We start from the raw sequence: 19383 nt of genomic DNA on the forward strand, positions 1-19383 counted from the left end.
GACTCCATCTCAAAAAAAACCAAAAAACAAAAAAAATAACTACTAGCTATAACTATTAATGCAACACAACAAGATCATTGCCAGTGAAAAGACAACAGGAAAATTGGCTATATATATAAAATATTTATGGCCTCAGATATCTCTAGATCAATACACAAATACTGTTATAGCAAAGTGAATCTGGAATTATAGTAACAATATGAAATATAAATTTATAGGTGTTACTGAAATTTAGGATTTATGAGTGAAATATGTTAACGGAAAGAAAAGTTATTTAAAATAGGCCCCTAATAGACAGAAAACAGAAGTAATTCTAGATGTTAAAAAGATATCCCTCAATATAGAAATCCACAAATCTATGGATGAAAGAAAAATTGAGAGAATTGAAAGTTAAAAATAGATACCCAGAAGGGAGCTCATGGTAACCATGTACCAAATCTCCTAATGATATAGTAGATACAATTAAAGCTGCCTTCGAAGAGATGATGAAACAAGCAAAATAGAGTACTTATAAGAAAACCTAAATTGTCTACATCCACTATAATGTATGCTCCAAGAGGGAAAGAAGGTCTTTGTTTTGTTTGCTAACTCATCTTCAGTGTCTGAACAATACCAGACACATGGCACGTTCCATGAATTAACAAATCTATACATCAGCTGATAGTATCATTCTGGTAACAACAACAACAAAAATAAAGTCTCATACTCTTGATTACTCTTAAAATGTAGTGGAATGAAAGAAGGAAACTGCTACTTGGCTACTTTTAAGTCTGAGAACCACATTTCCTTCTAATTTGCCAAGTGCTTCTCAGAACTAAGAATCCTGTCAGCCAGACAAATGAAAAAAGCCCTTCCAAGCAAAGGGAAGGCTCAGCAGTGGCAAATGCCATGGCATATTTTGAGAAATAAGGGGAATACTGATTTCAGTGTGTCTAGATCGTAGCACGTGTATATTGGGCAGAAATGGTAAAGAATGACAGATGTGGTTCCAAAGGTTGGAGGGCAGTTTGAAAAGAGGTTTGTAAGACATTCAAAATGTTTAACCATATCTCGTTTAAGCCAAGAAACTGCACTATCAGCTTTATGTTCCAAAACAATAATCCTGGCAGCTGTATAGAGGATGATGGAAAAAGGATTAGTCACACAGCAATGTGCTGAAGTTGCCTCTTCCGGCTCTTGAGCACTGACTGTTACATTTTCAGGAATTCTGTGAGCCAGTTGACCTTTCACACAGATATCTTAAAATCTACGATGGTGAGAGTATTTACACCATGGCAATCAGCAAACACTACAAAATCAGGGCTTTTTCTATTTTCCCACAAAGCCAATTAACAATATACCCAAGAAATACAACCACAGAGGCCAGTAAAGTACTATGTTAACAGCCTAAGTGACATAATGAAGGCCTGAATAAGACCTGAATAAGTGGCACTAAGAACGTCAAAAGTGACAAATTTGACAAATATTCACACTGCATAGGATGTAGGACTTACTGACAAGCTGAAAATGGGTGATCAGGTAAAACAAACAAGGATGATTCCCAAATTTCTTGATTAAGTAACTGATATAGGAAATTTAGTTTTACACTAAGTTAGACCACTAGACACTGAACACACAAAGACGAACATAAACCTCTGCCTCCAAAGAATTCATAATTTACAAGGGGAACAAGCACACATTTACCTAACAACACAGTAAACACAGATACAGAGACTACCAGAGGAAAAGATTAGGCGAGAATAGAAAAAGTGATTCCATTTCATTTTTTCACATGTAAAACTTGTACTATTTGTTCATATGTAGGTTTTCATGTGTATTATAGAACTGGCACTACTTGTTTACTATCAAAATAGAAATGTCCATACAGGTTATGGAACGGCATATCATAATAAAATTAAGATAGAAATGTCCAGTAGGCAGTTAAAAATATAGTTTTATAATTCAGAAGACAGGTAAAGATCATACTGAAACCACAGAAAAGACCAGATGATTTAGGAAAAAAAGTTTTAGAATGCACAGAAAGGCAGAAAAATGAGGAAGATAGGAAAGTTGGGGGTGGAGAGAGAAAATGAAAGCAATCAAAGAGACTAAAGAGTGCTCAGGGAGAAAAAAAGAGAAACAAAAAAGAATGGCAAAAGCCAAAAGAAGGGATAAAGAAAGTTAGTAGTAGTAGTATCACAGGGCTTACAAAGATCAAACACAACAGGATGTGGCATTTGAGGGCTTACAGCCTTTAAAGAGATGAATTATATAATGCTTCTCTTTTATAGTTTCCTCATTCCCATAGGAGGCATATCATAAACACCTCACCAATTTTCATACTATGCATCTGTGCTCACCAAGCCTATCAATTCGATACTGTCATTAGCCAAATCCCTAATACAGTGAATCAAAGTTTCTGCTGGAAATGCTTACTTCCTCAGGAATGTTGGGGGTGGGAGGGGTAACAGAGACAGCTTAATTCAGAACAAACTGAACTGACAAGTATCTACAGGAACCTGGAAAAGAGCACTTAGAGAATTAAGAATTTTTTAAAAGCACAGCACCCATAAACCACATGAGAAAAGTATTTCAAGAAAGGAATTAAATGCTATTACAAGTTAAAGGAAAGGACCAAAAAAGTGTCCATTTGTCGTATGTGCAAGAAAATCATTGGAAACCTTGCAAAGTTATTTCAATGGCATAGATTGAGGGTGATTGAGTCCCTAGGAAACAGGAAGAAAAAATCCAGAGCAAAGTAGGAGGGACTATCCTTAGAAAGGAGCAGAGACTCGGCTGGGCATGGTGGCTCACGCCTGTAATCCCAGCACTTCGGGAGGCCAAGGTGGGCAGATCACGAGGTCAGGAGTTCGAGACCATCCTGACTTAATACGGTGAAACTCCGTCTCTACTAAAAAATACAAAAAAATTAGCTGGGCATGGTGGCGGGCGCCTGTAACACAGCTATTCGGGAGGCTGAGGCAGGAGAATGGCGTGAACCCGGGAGGCGGAGCTTACAGTGAGCCGAGATCGCGCCACTGCGCTCTAGCCTGGGCGACAGAGCCAGACTCCGTCTCAAAAAAAAAAAAAAAAAAAAGAAGAAAGAAAGGAGCAGAGACTCCACTTCTGTTGCAATTGAAAAGGCAAGGGGAAAAAGGTGCAACGGATGGTTATAGGTTGAAGTTAAATTTATCGCTTTGATGGGCAAGAAATGGAGAAAGTTCACATCTGATGGCTCCTTTTTTTCTCCCCAGGGAAGCTGAAAGTCATTTGTTGAGCTTGAAGGAAAAGGTTTGAAAAGGATAAAGAAGATTTAAATAATCACTGTGGAGAACAGCAGAGAACCAAGGAGGAAAATACAGAAGGCAGAACTGAAGACTATTTACCCTCCAAGAACTGATTACAATTCCTGAAATACACCCTACTGAAACATATATCCAGTGTTTGGACTGTATTGTCCCTTCCACTGTTCACCTGGGGAAGTCCTATCTACAGTTTAAAACGTCTCCACCTAGAAAGCCTTTTCTGACATTTCCTAACCAGTTCCCAACCCCCAGTTATCATTCTCCTCTATATTAATGCTCTACTTTATACACAATCCAATTGCTATCTTACATCACTGTATTACAGCACCTACCTTAATAGTCCTACAAGATTATTTCCTCTACTAGATGGTGAACTTCTTGAGGGCAAGAATTGCACATATATCAGGAGCAATTGCAAATACATCAGGGTCTCTGCCTTGTATCTTAATTTACATTCAGTTTAATCAAGTTTTAGACAGAGACCCTGACCTAGTTTCCAACACAAAATAGTTCAGAAAACATCATTGCTTTTGACAAAAGTACATACATTATCATGAGAAAGCATGTAATTCAGGATGACAATAAAATATTCAACAGTCAGAGAAAATAAACAACAATTTATAACTTTATTTCATTTATTACCCACTTTGGTCTTCAAATGTGTTCATGTGCTTCTAACTGCGACGATCACTTTAAAAAACATTCTGCACCTACTGTATGCAAGATACTGCTATTCACATTGTGGGATATTAAAAAAAAGTTCGCCATACAGAAGAGATTTTAAAAAGTATACAAATGATTTTAGTACAAGGTAGAATGCGATGGCCACTAGAGAAAAAATTAAAAACAGGTGAGAAGGGCTTTATTCTTATGCTTATAAATTTGAACTTTAAATTCTGAAGGATAAGAGATTCGGGCATGGTAACTGGATTGACACAACTGAATATGCTTTTCAGGTATATCTAACTTTTCTTATTTTGGGCAACTTCTCTCCAAACTGACTAGCAATAAATCTGACTGCTAGATTCTGTACAAATGGTTAATCCCAACCTGAACGAATGCCTCAAACCTTCTCCCACGTCTCACTGTGGATAACTGCCTCATAAAGGAGTGGGAAAAAAAAAAACCGGCTGCGAGAGGGGTGACCTGTATAGTCCATTTGTTAAAGGAGTAGGCGTTTCCAGTTCTACTTTAAAACAAGGCCCTACTTCATCATGCGTCTGCCGTCTGTTCTAGATCTTACACTTTTGAAGAGCTCGAACGCTACACCCGTTCAAGAACTGCGGCAGCAGCCCGTGGCTGCCAACGCGGGCCACAGGGTTTGGTCTCCCTAAACTTCAGGGAAGCTGGAGGCATGGTGGGGGGGGGGTCGAGTTGAAATGAGGAGCAAACAGAAACCAGGTGTCCCCAAGACACCGGAAAAGAGGGAGCTAGTCCCATAGGAAACAGGTTGGCTAGAACAGTACCCAAGCCAGGGGGCCGGGCGGAGGGGAGTGGTCACGTCCAGACTGGAAAACTTTCTGCAAAGCAACGGGTTGGGTCCACCTCGCTGTCCAGGTGCGGCGCAGCGCAGACCCCCAAACCCACGACCTGGTCAGACCCCGTCTCCTTACCGTCCTGCAGAAGTTCCCGGACTGTCGCTGCAGCAGCTCCAGAACCTCGAGCCCCGAGGCCAGCCACAACGACGCTGCCGTCGCCACCTTCCATGTTGGCAGGTGCCGGGTTGATGTCGTCAGCGGCAGAACGGCCCCGCCCAGGTGGTGACGCAGAATCTCGGCGCCGCCCGACCAACCAGCCCATGGCTCCAGGCCGGCCTGGCGAACTGACTTACCCCGCAGCTGGGCTAAGCCTGGCTAGGAGCCGGGTGGTTACTCAAGCAGTGGGCGCCCGGGGTCCGAGTGCTCTGCGCCCAGCGCACCGAGGGAGCCAAGGCCGTCCGGCCGGCGCTTTCCGCTGTCTTTAGCAGCAGCTCTGGGCCGCGCCTCCTGGGCTGGCGTCGTGCCCGGGCCAAGGAGAAGGTGGGCACCGGAACGTGGCCGCAGCGCCTATCTGTGAAGCAAGTATTAAACCTCAGAACAGGGGCCGTGCGGCGTAAGGCAGGAGAGCAGAGCGGAGGTTTCAGGGAGCTTGGTTTGCCCTCCACACTCACAAGAGTCAGTCGTTAGTTGCTACACAGCTGTATCTGTCCCACCCCTTGACTGGCACTCCTGGGGTAATAAAAGCCCGCAGGAAATGCTTGGGAAGAAAAATTGCTGGGGATGAAGAGTGAAGAGAATTAGGGAGACTCGATGAAGAAGGAAGACTGAACCATAAAAGGACAAATAAAACTCACTGTCTCTACCCTCCTTCCTTCCCTGAGACCTTTGACCTTTTGCCTTTTCTACCTCTTCCTCACTTTCAGCCACATGTCAGACTTTTTCTTAATTACAAACTGATAAATTGTCTATCTCAACTAACGGTATTGAGGCTGTAAGAGCATCAGGTTGGTTCCCATTGTATCTTCTCAGCTAATACGTTCGCATTTTTGACCTAGATTTCTTTCTTCTAAGATAAATACTGGTAAATTAACAGGGTCAATCAACCACAAGTATGCAAGAAAGTCTTAAGCTTCTTCGCAAAAAGAAACTGTAATATGACTTTTTCATTTTCTACAGTAGGTATGTATCCAGGAAACCAATTTTGTCCAGTTCCAGAGCTACATGGTTTTCTACATTCTGTTTCAAAAAGGTGCTACTGCTTATCCTGTGCTTATCGCTGTTCTAAGTATTTTATAAATCTAAATGCATTTCATACTCATAACACCTCAGGTAAGCAAGTCTTAATGCTACACTGCATTATGCTCTCTTTGTCTCAGAGGATTTTCCCTAGTATGTAAGATCTTAGTCATGATGGAAATAGGAGTGATTCGTTCATTACTTGTGAATTAGGAATTATTTTTCCTTCCTTGACTTTATTCCCCACAGTGGAAGATTTTAGAACAGTGAATAATATTCACTCATAGAGTGAAAGTTTTGACCCCTCTACTCTGCATGCTCTCATGAGTTTACAAACATAAGACTCAATCCATATCCTAAAAGGAGCTAATAGGTAAGGCAGGAACCCATTTAAACAAACAATTGTACCAGGTGCTTTGGAATCTTTGGATTTACTTATTCCAGTAATTCCAAGCTTAGCTGCACATTGAAATCACCTGAAGAGCTTTAATAAAAACACTGATGCCTGCATTCTGAGCCCAGACATTTGGATTTAATTGGTTTAGGGTATGGCTTGGGCATCCTAACTCTTAAAAGCTCCCCAGTTCATTATAGTATACAACTAAAGTTGAAAGCTACCGATTGTTTTGTTTTGTTTTCTTTTGTTGAGTTGGGATCTAGCTCTGTCACCCAGGCTGGAGTGCAGTGGCAGGATCATGGCTCACTGCAGCCTCAACCTTCTGGGCTCAAGGGATCCTCCTGCCTAAGCTTCTAGAGTAGCTGAAACCACAGGTGCTTGCTGCTACGCCCAGCTAATTTTTATAATTTTTTTAGAGATGGGAATCTCACTATATTGCCCAAGCTGGTCTGGAACTCCTGCCTTGGCCTCCCAAAATGCTGAGTTTACAGGTGTGAGCCCAGCCCCCTGAAAGCTACTGATTTATTCTTTAAGCAAATAAATATTGAGGCCTTCTTCTGTATGCCATTTACTATGACTGCAGGAGTGGATAAAAATGAAATAATTCTTGCTAAAATAACTAATAACCTTGTTGGCATTGCACCCTTTATTTTTGCCTTACTTTGATGTTTAAGATACCTATCCCCTCCTTCCTTCATAATGGTCTCTCTCTTGGTTTCTGAGTATCACTCTTTAGGTTTATTCCTCCCAGCTCCAAAGTTCATCTTCAGTCTTTGTTGCTCTCCCCTTTTCCTCTGTTACTTAAATATTGGTGCTTCCAGCAGTTTCTTGCAAGATCCTGACATCCTTAAGTACCTTGGCTATTTTTAATTTCAACTCTTTGCCTAAAGGTTAAAGACTCTAAAGTTTGAGCAATTAGACTGTTCTAAAGTTGGCCCATATCCGATTCTTTTTTTTTTTTATTTTTTTCTGTTTCATTTTTCCTTCATACATACCTGTTTCTAAATTACTAAGGCCAAAAACTGGAATATGAAAAGTAACCAACACTGTGAAATGGTAAGATTTTAAGTATAGCAAATATAAAACATTTATAAACGCCATAATTTCATCACTTGTACCTGTACCTCTTGGGGTATAAAAGTGATTTAGAATGTAATTGTAGAATTATAATTGAAATTTTCACTAGATAATATCACATTAAAATTTTTAAAAATAATTAACGTTTGTTTATCTTCTGATTCGCAGACAACAGGATTCAAGAATTACAATAAAAGCACCAGGATATCTTTTGAAACACTGACTACTTAGAGTTGCTCTATTAATGCCATTTAACTTTCCTGAATAAAACAAGATATTTCCAAATGCTAGTCGAGTATTATATATAAAATAAACCAAATTTCTTGGCTCACCAATCCCAACAAAGTAGCATGTAAAAAATTGTTTAAATAACCTGAAAACTTACAACATGGTAAACTAGGGAAAAATATTGTTTTCTACATCTTGTTTTTCCACAACTATCTTGGGTAGTTTTCCACATCTATTTATCTTACAAATAGAGGCAGCATTCTATAGTATCATATTGGATACTGTGAAAAGAAGCTATTAATAAAAAAATTTCTGAGCCCACAAGCCTGATAAAAAATATACATTGTTGGCAGTTGAAATTGTTAGAATGGAATTAATATAGTGAAAGCATATTTTCTCTATACAAGCTTACTGTCTTTTTCAGATTTGAAACAAATCTGTATTAATGAAGAGTGACTGCATGCAGACCACAATATGTCAAGAAAGAAAAAAAGATCCCATAGAAATGTTTCATTCTGGACAGCTGGTAAAAGTCTGTGCCCCAATGGTTCGATATTCAAAGTAAGTGTTGCTAAATGGTTAATGAACTAAGATGAAATTTCCCTTTTATGCTCTGACTTTTTAAAAGTACTATAAGACCACCAGCGTATGGGAACTTCAAACTCCTACCTTTGGAATCATGATTTAGAATTGAGTCATGATGCTAACGCTTGCCTAGTATATATGTGATCCTGAGTAAACAACCTCTCTGAGCTGCACTTGTTATATCTATAAAAATGGTGGTGGTTGTAACTCCTACCTGTAAGTATATAGTGTATATTAAATAGATACAAGTATTGATGTGTAGATTTTTATGTGAACTTAAGTCTTGGGACAAATAGTGCAATTACTGGGTCCTGAGGTAGTGGTGTGTTCAGTTTTCAAAGAAATATTTCTTGGTATCTTTTGCTCATCTTCTAATTGGATTGTTTGCTCTTTTACTATTGAGTTGTTTTTTTAAAAAAGTTTGTTATAAAATATACGTAACATAAAATTTACCTCTCATTTTTAAGAATACAGTTCAGTAGTGTTAATTACATTCACATTGTTGTGCATCTGATCTCTAAAACTCTTTTCATCTTAGAAGATGGAAATTCTATACACATTAAACTATAACTCCCCATTCCACTGTTCCCTACAGCAGCCCCTGGCAACCATTATTCTACTTTCTCCCTCTATGAATTTCACTACTCTAGGTACCTCATATAAGTCTTATACGTATTTGTTCAAAACTGGTTTTGCTAATATTTTATGCAGCATAACATCCTCAAGGTTCATTCATGTTGTAGCATATATCAGACTATTGTTCCTTTTAAGGCTGAATAATGTTCCATTTTATGTATATTTTGTTTATCCATTCATCTGTTGATATCCATTCATATATTAATAGAACACAAGATAACTTCCACCTTTTGGCTATCGCAAACAATACTTTCATGAACTATGGGTGTACAAATACCCATATACAAATACCCATGGTTCATAACAGGTCTCTGAAACCCTGCTTTCAATTCTTTTTTGACTATGTACCCAGAAGTAGAATTGCTGGATCATATGGTGATTCTATGTTTAATTTTTTGAGCAGCTACTATACTGCTTTCCATAGCAGCTGCACCATGTTACCTTACCAGCAGCAGTGAACAAGAGTTTTAATTTATCCACATCCTCATCAACACTTGTTATATTCTGGGAGTTTTGTTTTTTTTATTATTATAATCATCCTAATGGGTATGAAGTGGTATTTCATTGCAGTTTTAATTTGCATTTCCCTAATGATTAATGATGCTGAACATCTTTTTGTGTGTTTATTGGCCATTTGTATGTTGTCTTTGTATAAGTATCTATTCAAGTGCTTTTATCCATGTTTTCTTGTTTTCTATTGAGTGCTGAGAGTTATTTATATACTCTAGATATATATTCTGCTTTGTCAGATATGTGATTTGCACATATTTTCTCCCTGTATATGGCTTGTCTTTTCATGCTCTTAACAGGATCTTTTGCAGAACAAAAGTTTCATTTTAATGAAGTCTAACTTATCAATTTTTTCTTTTGTAAATTGTGCTTTTGATGTCAAGTATAAGAAACCTTTATGTAGCTCCAGATCCTGAATATTTTCTCCTCAGTTTTTTTCCCTAAAAGTTTTATAGTTTTATGTTTTGCATTTAAGTCCACGATCAATTTTGCATTAACTTTTATGTAAGTGTGAGGCTTAGGTTAGGTTGCCTATGGGTATCCAATTACTCCAGCACCATTTTTGAAAGGCTGTGGGCCAGGCACGGTGGCTCACGCCATCAAATCCTAATTCCAGCACTTTGGGAGGCTGAGGTGGGCAGATCATTTGAGGTCAGGAGTTCTAGACCAGCCTGTCCAACATGGTGAAACTCCATCTCTACTAAATACAAAAATTAGTCAGCATGGTGGTGCATGCCAATAGTCCCAGCTGCTGGGAGGCTGAAACAGGAAAATCGCTTGAGCCTGGGAGGTGAAGGTTGCAGTGAGCCAAGATCGCGCCACTGCACTCCAGCCTGGGCAACAAGGGTAAAACTCCGTCTCAAAAAAAATAATAAAAAAAAGAAAGGCTGTCTCTCCTCTATTTAATTATTTGCTTCTTTATGAGAAATCAGCATTTTCTATTTTGTTCCATTGATCTTGTATCTTTTTCCCTGCCAATACCACAGTTTTATTATATAGCTCTATAATATGTCTTGAAATCAGGTAGACTGGTTCTTCCCAATTTATTTACTTTTTCAAAATTGTTTTAGCTATTCTAGTTCCCTTGCTTTACAAATAAATTTTAGAATGACCTTGTCTATCTCTGCAAAAAACCTTGCTGGAATTTTCATAAGAACTGTGTGAAACCTATACCTCGACTTGGGAAGAATTGACTTTCTTACTGTGTTGAGTCTCCCAATCCATGAACACAATATGTCTTTCCATTGATTGAGATTTTCTTTGATTTCTATCATCAGTTTTGTGTAGTTTTCAGGTTACAAGTTCTGTACATGTTTTATAAGACACCTGGGTTTGTTTTGAGCATGTTTGTAAATAGAATTTTTAATTTTTGGTGTTCACATGTTTATTGCTAGGACATAGAAATAGATTTTTGTATGTTGATCTTATATCCTGAAAACTTGCTAAACTCACTTGTTGGTTCTAGTTTTTTTGTAAATTCCTTCAGAGTCTATAAACAACCATGTCATCTGCAAATAAGGACAGTTGGATTTCTTCCTTTTGATCATGTGCCTTTTGTTCTTTATCATGCCTTCTTGCACTGACTAAAAGTTTCAGTGCTGTGTTGAATAAGGGTGATAAGAGCAGACTTCCTTACCTTGTTCCTGTCTAAGGCAAAAGTGTTCTGTAGGAATTTTATGGATGTACTTTATGAAACTGAGGAAGGTTCCCTCTACTTCTGGTTTTCTGAGAGTTAGCTTTTTTTTTTTTTTTTTTTTTTTTTTTTTACTATGTATGGGTATTTTGTCAAATGCCTTTTCTGCATCTACATGATCATGTGCTTTTTATTATTTAGCCTGTTAATATGATGGATTAGATTAATTGATTTTGACTATTGAACATTCTGTTTTAACTGGCTTTTTCTGACAACACTCCAGCAGGGAATGATTAGGACAGTGATGCCACCTCATTACTATCTGATAGAAGTCCAAGTTCTTCACTTGGCCTCCTTCAGCATCTGGTGGGTGAGGAGCTCCTTATTACTGCTGGACAGGGATGAGAGTTACAGTTCCCCATGGTGACGGTAGCCTCATATATGCTGGGCAATAATGAAAGTCCTGGCTCTCCACTATGCCTCCTCTGAAACCACACCAAGCAGTGAGGAAGAGGAGTGCTTCATTACTGCTGGCAGGCATGGAAGTCCAGGCTCCCCTTGTGGCCTCCACTGATACCACTGGGCTGGGAGTGACCTCACTGGCCACCAGAGATGAAAGTTTAAAATCCTTACCTGGCTTTCTCAGACATCATCTCAGTAGAATGTTGGAGCACCTTGTTAACAGCCTTTAGAGGGTAGAAGTCTAGGATTCCCACTTGGCCTTTGCTAATGGAGATAAAGCCATAGCTTTTTCTACAGTATTTGGCTGGAGTAGAACTGTCTAAAAGATTTCTGTCTTACTAGGTCAGAAAGAATATTTTCCTGGTCCCTTGGTTAGAGAAGGCTTTTGTTGGGGCTGTTTTTTTTTCTGCATCCATTGTTGTTTCCAGTTGGCCAGCTTCTTCAAGTCTAGGATATTTGAGACAAAAATAAAATCCAGAGAACTCACCACCCTGTCATTCCTCAGGTCCTGAGGTCACTAGCCTGTCTGGCCATCTTTTCTTCACCTTTCAAAATTTTCTTGTGTTTGTTTTATATATAATATCCAGGGTTTTTAGTAATACTTAGCAGGAATAGTAGGGAAAAGTAAATATCCTCCATCTCCCCGTAGGTAGAACTTTCTCTGATAAATATTTAATAATGCACTAAAATATGTTTGTGGTGTTTCTAAATGCATAATTAAGGTTTTATATGCTCACAGGTTGGCTTTTAGGACACTAGTAAGAAAATACAGTTGTGATCTGTGTTATACACCAATGATAGTTGCCGCTGATTTTGTCAAATCTATAAAAGCCAGAGACAGTGAATTTACCACAAACCAAGGTATGTGAAACCAAGTGTACTGACTTTGTAAAACTTTTTAAATTTGTTTACAAACTCCATTATCTTGTCTAATCAGAAACAACACAATTTAGAGATTTTATGTGAAAAAGTTTTAGTTCTTTAGTGTTTTTAGTAAGTATTTTTTTACCTGTTATTACTGAATGCCTTGTAAACTATCAGTGTATATACCAAAGCGTAAGGCCACTTTGAAACCCTCTCCTCTCACTAGGGCTATTAGAGTAGATGCCTGTCACACTGCCTCTAGTCTTGTACCATTCCAAACTATCCTCCAAGTGACCTATTGAAAATGTAAATTTTCCTCATTGTTCACAAGGTGGGATCCCCAGACCAGCAGCATTATTATTATCTGGAAACTTGTTAGAAAGGGAGATTTACAGGTATACTAAATTAGAAATTCTGGATATGTGGTCCAGCAATCTGTGTTCTGAAAAGCTTTCCAGGTAATTCTGAGCTTGTTAAAGGTTGAGAACTACTGGCTTAAAGACTAAAATTTTAGCACCTGAGGATAATATACAGTTTTTCATAATCTGACCTCCAAATATATCTTCTGCAGCCTTATCTTCCTTCAGTTTCTCCCCACGCCCACTGACTTTATCCTTCAAAATTCCTAAGTTATTTTAAGTCCTTGAACCAATACCCTGTCTTCTCACACCAGACCCCTTTCTCTCTCTTGCAAACTGTAGTTTATGTTTCTTCATTCAGCTCTCAATATTTGTAGCCATGAATCTTTTTTTTTTTTTTTAATCATCCTCTACTCACGTCCTCCCTGCTAAGCACAGGCTCTTATGTTGCACTTAATTCTACTGCATTATGATTTCCTCTTTATATGCCTGTTTCTCCCATTAGGTTCGGCCTCCTTGAGGGCTGTAGCTATAGAAATAGCTTGATTTGTATCCTTAGCATCTAGTACAGTGTTGGAAATATATTAGACCAATAAATGGTTGTTAAATTGAAATTCTGTAACTCTCTTGAGCTACAAAAGAGAAAGCACCTTATATCTCCATAAAGAATAAAGCAAATTCTCCTAAACCATCATAATCCTATAAATCAGTGGATTGCCATAGGAATCTTGAATCAATGCAACTAGGATGATGCCAAGAAATCTGCATTTTTATAAACATCCAATGATTCTCGTACAAGTATTCCTCAAAAGAAATGTTGAAATACATCTAAAAAGAGTTCATAACACTGACCCAAGGATAAGAAAAATATGTTCTTTAAAACATAGGAAGCTTTAATACATTTGGCTGTATTAAAATTTAAACCTTTGGGCCAGACGCGGTGGCTCATTCTTGTAATCTTAGCGCTTTGGGAGGCCAAGGTGGGTGGATCACCTGAGGTCAGGAGTTCAAGACCAGCCTGACCAACATGGCAAAACCCTGTCTCTACTAAAAATAAAAAAATTGGCTGGCTTTGGTGGCAGGCGCCTGTACTCCTAGCTACTTGGGAGGCTGAGCCAGAGAATCACTTGAACCTGGGACACAGAGGTTGCAGTGAGCTGAGACTGTGCCACTGCACTCCAGCCTGGGTGACAGAGAGAGACGCTGTCTCAAAAAAAAAAAAAAATTTAAACCTTTATATGTAAGAGCACAAATATGCTCAAAGACAAAAAACTGAGGAGAATATTTATAACACATGATAGATAGCAATACTAATTGTTTTATAAAAAAATTACAAATAAGGAATAAGGAATGACTAATTATATATAGAAAAATGCAAAGAATATGAAAAGAGCTCACTAATTAGAATATTCAAATGTTGGATATACACTGTATGATAAGTTGTGAGGAAACAAGAACTTTTATCCATATTGGTGTATGTATATATTGGTAAACTCTTGGATGATAATTCTGTAATATCTATCACAATGTTGTATGCTAAATGCCTATTAACAATTCTACTCCTAAGAATTTACCCTATGAATATACTCAGAGCATGTGAAACAGTCTAAAAATACACTGTATGGTCCATCCATACAGCGGAATATCCCACTATAAAGAAGAAAATAGGACTGAGTACATCTCCCAGATATATCAGGAAAGAAAGGAACAGTAGGCATAGTGGTATTTATAGAATGTTCACACTTGTTTAAATTTTACAGGTATACAAAAAAATTGTTCTGGAATGCAGGTAAACTAATTCTCACCTTTGGGAAGAGGGTCTATTTTGTCAAAAGTGTTAGAATTGTTTTCATTTATCAAATTTTGTACTGTTTGAATTTTTTACTGAGTGTAAATTGCTTTTAATTTAAAATATTTTAAATTGTTTAATGTTATATTATTTGAACAGATGCTTCTTAGGCTAAAAATCGTTATTGCTCTTTTATCCTGTGCAAACATTAAAGTTTGGTGTGTGTGTGTGTGTGTGCAGGGTTTTTTCCTGTGAATTTTAACGTTGAGCTATTCATTTTGTCAGGTGATTGCCCATTGATTGTTCAGTTTGCTGCTAACGATGCAAGACTTTTATCTGATGCTGCTCGTATAGTCTGTCCTTATGCGAATGGAATAGACATTAACTGTGGTTGCCCTCAGAGGTAAAGCTCAAAGAAGTTGGAAGAATTTTCCAAGAGATTACAAAAAAAACTATGTGTGAACATGGTAAAATATCTTTCTAGTTTTCCAAAACTTAAAAAGAAAATAGAGTTACAGCCCCGGGACTCAAAACAAGAAGGAAGAAAATATAGGGAAATATAATTTAGGAACATAAATTCAAAGGTCTTTTCTGATGACTGAAACGATGTATAGACAGGTGTTTTGTCTCCCTTCACCAATAGAATTTTTATGTGGCTGTGCCTTGAATCTCATCCATAAGTAGTTATATGAGAATCTAATATTTACGGCAATCCCTAAAATGTATTTTTACTGTCATGTCAGATATGCTTGCTCTGAAAACAGATTGTTTGACTTAGGAAATCACCATATATTTCCTCCTAATTAATTCTCCTTATAAAAATACCTTATTATAATCACCTTTTCTTTCTATACCACAGTTATTTGGTTGGGTTTAAGTAACTGCGTGTTGATAGGATGTACTTAATTTGACAATAATATTTCTTTTTTTTTTTTTTTTTTGAGACGGAGTTTCCCAAATCGGAGTGCAGTGGTGCCGTCTGGGCTCACCACAACCACCGCCTCCGAGTTTCAAGCAATTCTCCTGCCTCAGCCTCCCGAGTAGCTGGGATTACAGGCATGCACCACCATGCCCGGCTAATTTTGCATTTTTGGTAGAGACGGGGTTTCTCTGTGTTGGTCAGGCTGGTCGCGAACTCCCAACCTCAGGTGATCTACCCGCTTCGGCCTCCCAAAGTCCTGGGATTACAGACCTGAGCCACCGCACCTGTCCTGACAATAATAGTTCTACTGTACTGGCACTGTAGTAGATTATCAGTAATTCAAAATGTGTCCACAGAATAAAAGCAAAGTTTTTAAGTATAGCGTAATCTAAATCAGATGAGACATATTTGTATACTCATTAGGAGAGTTAAATAAGCTGTTTAGTGGTATTGGAATGCTGTAGGCCAAAACTATCTTTCTACTATTGAGACTAATAAAACCTCATTATGTACAATAAACATCAAATTTGGAATTTTTGAAATCTGAAGTCATTGCAATTAATTACTTGAAATATTTAAACCTGTTTTGGTTGAATGACTTTTAACTTAATATTCTCACTTGCCAATGAAAACCATTTCTCCTGAGTACTTTTTGATCTGGGAACATGTTTTCCTAATCTCATATTGATCCACTTAGAAATGTTGAACCTATGAATTTTTTAAATCTGCTTCTATTCTAGATCACTAGAGAAATGGATGCACTTATATTTCATTGCTTTCAGAATTTTGTCTTCTCTTCCAGTTATTTATAATTCACTTGTTCATATGTTTGCTTTACAAAGGTGGGCAATGGCAGAAGGTTATGGGGCTTGCTTAATAAACAAGCCAGAGCTTGTTCGAGATATGGTGAAACAAGTAAGAAATCAAGTGGAAACCCCTGGATTTTCAGTTTCTATTAAAATAAGGTAAAGACAATATTTCAATCTATTGATACGATCATCCGTTACTTAGGAAATAAAAGATTATTCCTTTTGTCTGATGCTGTTAGGAGTGTCTATCCTAAATAAATTGGTAGCTGGTGTATGGAAGTGTTGAAAATAAGACATTTAGTAAAAGAATATATACCATAATTTTCATGTATAGTCCTGAAAAACTTCCTCTTGTACTTTTAACGAAAGTTAAAGCCTCCCTTTATTGTAAGTCTCACCAAACTTTCAACTTTAGCTATGTAGTATTTAATGTTAAGAAACATTACTGGTGCCAAGTATAGAAAACAGGAAAAATATTTGCACTAAAATTTCACAATGAAAAGAAAATAAACCAGGAATCAGTTTTTCTGTGACAGGTTGAAAATATACTTCTTTTTTTAAGACAGTGTCTCACCCTGTTGCCCAGGCTGGAGTGTAATGGCACGATCTTGGCTCACTGCAACCCCTGCCTCCCAGGTTCAAGCAATTCTCATGCCTCAGCCTCTCAAGTAGTTGGGATTACAGGCGTGTGTCACCACACCTCGCTAATTTTTGTATTTTTTAGTAGTGACGAGGTTTCCCCATGTTGGCCAGGCCAGTCTGGAGCTCCTGGCCTCAAGTGATCCACCTGCCTCAGCCTCTCAAAGTGCTGGGATTACAGGAGTGAGTCACCGTGCCCAGCCTGAAAACATATTTCAAGATAAAGTATTATGTTCTCCCACTTGGCGATGGGGGCATGCACAGCAAATATTAAGGTTTAAATTCATCTGTGACAGTACTTTCATGGCTCTTTGATTTATCAAAGCCAAAGCATAGAAGCACTAGGTCTAAGATAAAACTTTTTTGTCCTTTGTTGTCAGTAGTGAAATAGCTAAATTTGAGGTCTTGAGTAGGAACTGATCCCTGAAGAAAACCTTGCTGATAATGACATATAGTAATAATATGATATAGCAAATCTAACTAATTTAGTAGATGAAATATCATTTTAGTCAGTTAATGTTAGCATTAAGATTTGTGTGCTGTGAACAGATAAATATAATTTTGAAATTGTAGGATCCATGATGACCTTAAAAGAACGGTAGATCTTTGTCGAAAGGCTGAAGCAACAGGAGTTTCATGGATTACAGTCCATGGAAGAACTGCTGAAGAAAGACATCAGCCAGTGCACTACGATTCCATTAAAATAATTAAGGAAAATATGTCTATACCTGTGATTGCTAATGGAGACATCAGAAGCTTAAAGGAAGCAGAAAATGTGTGGCAGATTACTGGGACAGATGGTAAGAAATAAATACTTGGGTTCTTTTAATTGGGAAGAAATGAGAGTGGGGAAGTAATGTTAATTTGATTTTCATTTGTTTTGTTTAACATTAAGCCATATTTTCCCATTGTACTGTTTTAAGCTAAGCAATTTATTAAAATGATGTTAAGTTTTCTACCTGGAAAAACATGGATTATCTTAACTGGGATAAATTAATTCAGTTACTTTTCTGACGCCATCCTATCTAGTGACCAGTGAAGAATTTTCTAGATAGCCTACTAGTAAAATAAAGCACCTAGAAATGAGAGTAAGTGAACTCGAGAATGATAAGAGCTAAAAGAACCCCAGAACTGCTGTGCAGTTTCATTATTTCCTTAAATTATTGGCATGCCAAGCCCTGTGATTGCTAGATGGGAGAATATAGATAAACTGAACTTTAAGCAGCCCAATTTATGACAGTCTAGATTTACCCTAAAGAAAAACTAAAGACTAACTGTTTAATGTAAAAATCTTTAAAAAATAAAGATTTCTATAAGTACATTTAAACTTTCCTGGTTTACAAAAGGTACCAAAATTAATTCTTTTGTAATTGAATTAAACATACTAATGTAATAAAGGCATCACAAAACCTTGGTGATAATACTTTTTTAAAAAAATTCTGTTTGCTTCATTGAGCTTGAACTAATAACCAGGGGTTCTTAATGTATGGACAAATATGGTGTGCTTTAATTTGTAGGTGTGATGGTTGCAAGAGGACTCTTAGCAAACCCGGCCATGTTTGCTGGATATGAGGAAACCCCACTGAAATGCATCTGGGACTGGGTTGATATTGCTCTTGAACTCGGGACTCCTTACATGTGTTTCCATCAACATTTAATGTACATGATGGAAAAGATAACTTCAAGGCAGGAAAAAAGGGTATTTAATGCTCTGTCAAGCACGTCAGCAATCATAGATTACCTTACAGACCATTATGGCATTTGACTAGACTTCCCAAATAATGTTAATATATACTTTTAGACCCACAGTGAAACCACAGGTCATATTTTGTACCTTAAACTAGTAGCTCCCAAATTTTAGTATAAAAACAATCCCTGGGAGCATTTTTTAACAATCAGTCATAGACCCCACCCTCAGAGATTCTGATTCGGTAGATCTGGGGTAGACCCAGAAATGTGCAGTTTAAAGAAAACTCCCGGTAGTTCAGACATCCTCATCATCCTAGGCAAACACTGACAAATACTGCTCTGAGTACTGTTATATAGATATTAGGGGGATGGGAGTGGGAATTTTTTCCTAAAGGAATCATGTTTTATCATGTTTTTAACATTTTAAAATAAAATTTATTTCAATACTAAGAAAGTATGGCTCATGGTATCTATAAGGTAACAAGAAGTATGCAGGTGCAAAAAAGTGGTGGAACAAATACCAACATCCATCCAAAATGAAAAAGAACAGGAAATTCTGAATAGAATTGCACTCAGAACTTATCTTAAAAATTCCAATTGGTTAATGACATTAAATTTGGTACATTTCAAAACTTCTAGCTCCTCCAAAGATTGAAAGCTTAATAAATAATACCTGCTACCTAAAAAGATAAAATTAACTGCAATCTACCATATCTTAAGTATAGGAAATTTGATAGCCAAGCTGGAGATGATTATATATTTGAAATATTTCCTAGAGAATAGTAA

General features: G+C 37.5%; 2 protein-coding genes across 10 annotated transcripts in view; one reads left to right on the forward strand and one right to left on the reverse strand.

The window, feature by feature from the left end:
• Window positions 1-5021, reverse strand: part of COG5 (component of oligomeric golgi complex 5) — a 363078-nt gene extending 358057 nt beyond the window's left edge. The window contains exon 1 of the mRNA XM_015134669.3: window positions 4898-5021. Coding sequence (XP_014990155.2) covers window positions 4898-4991 — 94 coding nt within the window. The 5' untranslated portion in view covers window positions 4992-5021. The remainder of the gene's footprint in view (window positions 1-4897) is intronic.
• Window positions 5022-5062: 41 nt separating this feature from the next.
• Window positions 5063-19051, forward strand: DUS4L (dihydrouridine synthase 4 like). 9 transcript variants are annotated; one of them, XM_015134612.3, is made up of 8 exons: window positions 5063-5302; window positions 5939-6091; window positions 8125-8261; window positions 12266-12387; window positions 14824-14941; window positions 16303-16425; window positions 17482-17708; window positions 18426-19051. In XM_015134612.3, exons 3-8 carry the CDS (start codon window positions 8146-8148, stop codon window positions 18671-18673), a joined length of 954 nt encoding a protein of 317 aa, XP_014990098.1. In that variant the 5' UTR covers window positions 5063-5302; window positions 5939-6091; window positions 8125-8145; the 3' UTR covers window positions 18674-19051.
• The last annotated feature ends 332 nt before the right edge of the window (window positions 19052-19383 follow it).

This window comes from Macaca mulatta, chromosome 3 (assembly GCF_049350105.2).
Source record: "Macaca mulatta isolate MMU2019108-1 chromosome 3, T2T-MMU8v2.0, whole genome shotgun sequence".
Lineage (NCBI taxonomy): Eukaryota > Metazoa > Chordata > Mammalia > Primates > Cercopithecidae > Macaca > Macaca mulatta.

What these genes read in the sequence shown, in the direction of transcription:
- DUS4L (XM_015134614.3), top strand. Translation starts at nt 8,146, where the DNA reads ATGAAGAGTGACTGCATGCAGACCACAATATGTCAAGAAAGAAAAAAA. An exon ending in AACTGTGGTTGCCCTCAGAG is followed by an intron (nt 14,942 to 16,302) that starts GTAAAGCTCAAA and finishes TGCTTTACAAAG; the next exon opens with GTGGGCAATGGCAGAAGGTT. An exon ending in TCAGTTTCTATTAAAATAAG is followed by an intron (nt 16,426 to 17,481) that starts GTAAAGACAATA and finishes TTGAAATTGTAG; the next exon opens with GATCCATGATGACCTTAAAA.